The following is a 4,671-nucleotide window of genomic DNA, read 5'->3' as shown; positions in this document are numbered from 1 at the left end:
CCCCAAATAGTTTGTTGGTAAGTTTAATGCTACTCAGAGTGAGACCAATAGAGTTTTTTGACAGGGTGTGTGGACACATAACAAATGCTGCTGTTTTGATCTTTGGAATTTGCAACAGGTTTTGTTTAGAGCTGGGGAGCTGAAATGGGGAACAGATGAAGAAAAGTTTATCACCATCTTGGGAACCCGAAGCGTTTCTCATTTAAGGAGGGGTAGGTAGTGTGGTTCATGTGTGCTTGAAAACTTCTGCCTGAAGTCTCAGTATTACCCAGCTTGGGGTAGAAATGGTAGAAAAGTTGTTTCTGGTACTGCATTTGTCAAGACCAGAAATCCTTAATCACCTCTTCCCTATACTTAGTACATTAATTTTGTTCTCTGTACTTCAGTTCCCCCCTAGCAGTGGTTCTCTCCTACTGCAAGGAGCAGTGCAGTAGATCTGAGGGACAGCTGGAGTGTTTTTTTCCTACGTGCTTGCTTTTTTCTTCTTGAAAGAGGTCATGGCAATAGAAGTGATGCTGAGAATCTGTTGTGGGTCATCCAGCTGTGAAAAGATCAACCCTTTTATAGTGCATATTTTATTAGCTGTCAATAGAAACAGTTTTTGTCCCTGTTCCTTACCCATGCATAAGTCTGTTTTATCAAGCTGTTTAGGCCCTTGGAAATAATGTCAAGGTAAGTTTTGAGGTCCTTTCCAAACTGGTATTCTCCAGTCTGAACAGTCCCAACTATCTTGGCCTTTTTTCATGAGAGAGACGTTCCAGTCCCTTAATCATCTTAGTGTCCCTTCATTGGACTTGTTTCAGTTGCTCCATATCACTTTTCACCTGGGGGGCCCAGAAGTGGACCCTGCATTCCAGGTGTGGCCTCACCAGTTTTGAGCAGAGGGGAAAGGATTACCTTCCTCAGCTCCCTGGCAGTGCTGCTCCTAATACAAACCAGGATTCAGGTTGCTGCCTTTGCCGCACTGGCGTGCTGCCACCTCATGTTCAACCTGGTGCCCACCAGGACCCCCAGCTCTTTTTCTGCAAAGCTGCTTTCCAGCTGGTTGCCCTCCAGCAGGTACTGGTACACAGGGTTCCTCCCAAGGTACAGGATTGTGTTGTATAGCAGGGAATATGGTAGGAAATAGGAATTAAAAATAGAACAGAGGGAAGAATGAGTGGATGATAGCATTTGAACTGTGGGTAAGGGAGACAAAGGTGGCATTCGTTACTGGTACTGGGGATGATACTGGGAGAAGTGCTGGCTATACAGGGGACTAAGCCCACTTTCTGTTTTGCAGTGTTTGACAAATACATGACTATTTCCGGCTTTCAAATTGAAGAGACCATTGACCGTGAAACCTCTGGTGATTTGGAGAAGCTGCTCTTGGCAGTTGGTAATAAAGTCTTCATAGATCTAGAACTGGCTTTCTTCTTTACTTCCATGCCTCCTTACATTGCAGCTGTTGTAGGAAGTGGCTTGGAAATGTGGTTCCTTTTTACAGTTAATCACCCGAGATCCATTTTGGTATCTAGAGAACAGGCCTTTATTCTTCCTTCAGTAGATGGGGAAGGGGGGGTAAGTGGGCCAGGAGGCGGTGGTGGACAGTGTTCTGTTTGGTCATGCATGATTCTGTCAGAAAGTGAGACAAAACTGCCTTTGTTTGTATTCCAGGCATCACACTTAGGACAATGTAATAGTAGATTTGTAACTGGGAGCAGAATTTGGCTAGCAAAGTCTCTTTTCCATTAGAAATACGTGGTGCATTGTAACTCCTAGAACCCGAAGAGTTGTAGCAGAGGAGCAGGCTAGCTGACAGCTGTATACTTTGTTGTCCACACTGGAGAGAATGGTCCAGTAACACACACCTTGTCTTGACAGCGAAAGATTGTTCTGTGTTGAAAAACAGTCAGTAATTTAATCCTTTGCCTTCTCTTAGTGAAATGCATCCGAAGCGTACCTGCCTATTTTGCTGAGACTCTGTATTATTCCATGAAGGTATGTATGTGTTCTCCATGCACCTTTCCATCTCCCCCAGCTACAAATCCTCTCCCTTTTGCTTCTTCTTCATTTCTTCTTTCACTGTAAATGCCAACAGCATACACTAAGTATCTGCAAAAGCTTTGAGGACTGCAGATCTGGTAGATGATACAGAAGATTTGTAAATTTTACTTCAGGTTCATCCTAAGTTTATCAGACCATAAATCTGTTACAGGAAATACCACTGTTACCAGTTATTTTTGGACTTGGTCTTGTTCCATTGGAGAATGTCAGGCTAGATCCACTGGGAACTTCCAGCTAAATGGAGACTGCAGTGTTCTTTAGGCGGTGGATATGTTGAGGAAGTAAAAATGACCAAAAATTATATTGTAGATTGTGCAGATTCAGTGCTTTTTGTTTTGGAGATGAGTTGCAGTTAGCTTTGAAACACGTTTTAATGATTCTCCATCCCATTTTGAGAAGGAGAAGTAACTCTGTAGGAAAAAAAGGAGAGAGGCTTGAACAGCTACAAAGGATTCTGCAGGGGAATCCCTTCAGCAATGCAGCTGTGTTTCTGTTGGCTTTGCCTCCTCTTGGATGGGAAGAGGAAGGGAAGCAGGGGAAACTGCATTTTTAACTCACAGTGGCTAATATTAATTAAAACCAAGGTAGGCAGTCTATTGTTTTCAGTCAGGTTATCAGCTTCCCTGAAGAGTTCCTCCCTTCCCCTTGCTGAAAAGCCCTGAATTACGTTTGTCACCAGATGGTTTTCTCGGTGAGGTGTCAGCATGAGAATTAGTACAGAAGAAGTGAAATGATAGCCTAATGTTTGAAAGCTGCTTTGCTGCTTCTATAGATACCAATGTAAAATAAGGTTCAGGTGGAAAATACCAAATACTATACCAATATGCTAAGCTGAATGAGGAGGATTACTTTTTTCTTATATATTTATTAATTATTTTTTTTTAAAGAATGCAATAGAAGATCTTTTCCTGTAGGTTTCAGACTCTTGTACACTTCTATTATGAGAGGCCTGGTTAATGTCTGCTGGTGAGATCCCCAATTGTCTTTATTTTTAATATAAATAAGAATCCCTAAGCACCTCAGATAAGAAAGATCATCAACTATTAGATTGGCGGAAGAGTTTGCACTTCTAATTAACCAGTTTGGCATGACAAAGTTCTACAATTAGCTTTCATGGTTGTGTATGACAGAGCCTGACTTCACCAAATTCTAATGTCAAATCCTACTCAGAAACCGTCGGACTCGTGGCGTAACTTTTGAGCAGCTTTAGGGCATTTTTAGGTGTAATCCAAGAATATTACAGCCAGTCGAAGGATTGAATGACCGTGGACATTAGGCTGAAGATGATCATGGGGGCTCTGCCAAGTCCTTCCTTGAGGTGCATTAACAGGTCAGCGTGTGGAAGTTTGTATGGCTTCAGCTTGTGTGGAGTCTGAGGTGTCTGAGCAGGAGGGGTCAGGGTGTTAGCCTGACATCGCCTGCCAGCACAGGAACTTCAGAATCTTTAAAGCAATAAAGATGGACGAGTGGGGCATATCTGTGTGGCTGAAAAAGGTTTATGAAGTCTGCCTTCATAATTAATCATCTGGAGAAGCTGTGGAATGAGCTGCTCTGCCTGTGTCTCGCTGTATGATGTTACATGGTTTGTATTAGTCATGGTTAGGGTTTATGTACCCAGCTCCAGAACTGACTGCAATTCTGAGTCTCTGACTAAGGAGTGATTTGCATGTGGTGATGGTCTGTGTGATCTTGGAACTTGGTTATTTTAAATTTATATGGGCACGCACAGTGAAGCCTGTGAGATGTAACATGAAATAAGATGTCTGGTGCTTCACAGAAGTCTGGGGATTAGAGCACCTTGCATGGCTAGTCCTCTGTTCTCCACACTGCAGCGTGAATGTCCCAGATGACCTCTGTTTTGGAGCAGAAATGTGATGCAGGAGTGTTTTGGGACACCACTTGTTGCACTTGGTGTGTCCGTGTTGCACACTAGTTGTTTGTATGTGTTGTGTTGTTACAGATCTCTCCAGAATAAACTCCACTTTTAATATTATTTAAACTTTTCTCCTTAGGGGGCTGGCACTGATGATGATACCCTGATCAGAGTCATGGTTTCAAGAAGCGAAATTGATCTGTTGGATATTAGACAAGAATTCAGAAAGAATTTTGCGAAATCATTGCATCAAATGATTCAGGTAAAACGACTGTTCTGTTGTCAGGGAAAACAGGGGTGACTGAGATGGCATCATTTCCACTGTTTGTTGTTACGGGAGAGGGCAGATGTGAGCAGTGCCCTCTGAGAGCAGTGGTGGTTGTCTGCAGTTCTGTGAAGTACCCGTGTCATTCAAGTGGGGGGTACCTCCTATGAAAAGCTATGAAAAGCTTTGTTTCCAGTGTTCTTTAGGAGAGCAGATGTGGTTTTCTGAAATCACTATTAGTCATACCCCATTTTGACCTACTGCTTCATTTCCTTTTTTTTTGGCTGGGTTCCTTCTGATTTTCGGTGCTTCAGAGGAGGTGCTGGCTCCAGAAAGCTCCAGAAATAGTATTGGGGTTTGGAGTCTGAATTACAAGGTTGAAGTTTAAATGTTGGGTTGTGGTGTGGAACCTTTTGCATCATTTCGAAGTGGAAAGCATTTTACTGTAGAATCACTCTGAATCATAGTCTCATTTGAGTGGATAGAG

General features: G+C 42.8%; 1 protein-coding gene across 1 annotated transcript in view; it reads left to right on the top strand.

Moving 5' to 3' along the window:
- The window catches only part of ANXA5 (annexin A5), a gene marked incomplete at its 5' end in the record, with an annotated part of 14,338 nt that overhangs the window by 8,799 nt on the left and 868 nt on the right, over positions 1-4,671 (top strand). Inside the window, 4 exons of the mRNA XM_010024087.1 lie at positions 119-212; positions 1,283-1,378; positions 1,922-1,980; positions 4,059-4,181. Coding sequence (XP_010022389.1) covers positions 119-212; positions 1,283-1,378; positions 1,922-1,980; positions 4,059-4,181 — 372 coding nt within the window. The remainder of the gene's footprint in view (positions 1-118; positions 213-1,282; positions 1,379-1,921; positions 1,981-4,058; positions 4,182-4,671) is intronic.

Source organism: Nestor notabilis, unplaced genomic scaffold (assembly GCF_000696875.1).
Source record: "Nestor notabilis isolate BGI_N333 unplaced genomic scaffold, ASM69687v1 scaffold17181, whole genome shotgun sequence".
Classification (NCBI taxonomy): Eukaryota; Metazoa; Chordata; class Aves; order Psittaciformes; family Psittacidae; genus Nestor; species Nestor notabilis.
The sequence above is the reverse complement of the archived record's forward strand: the minus strand, read 5'-3'. Positions and strand labels throughout refer to the sequence as shown.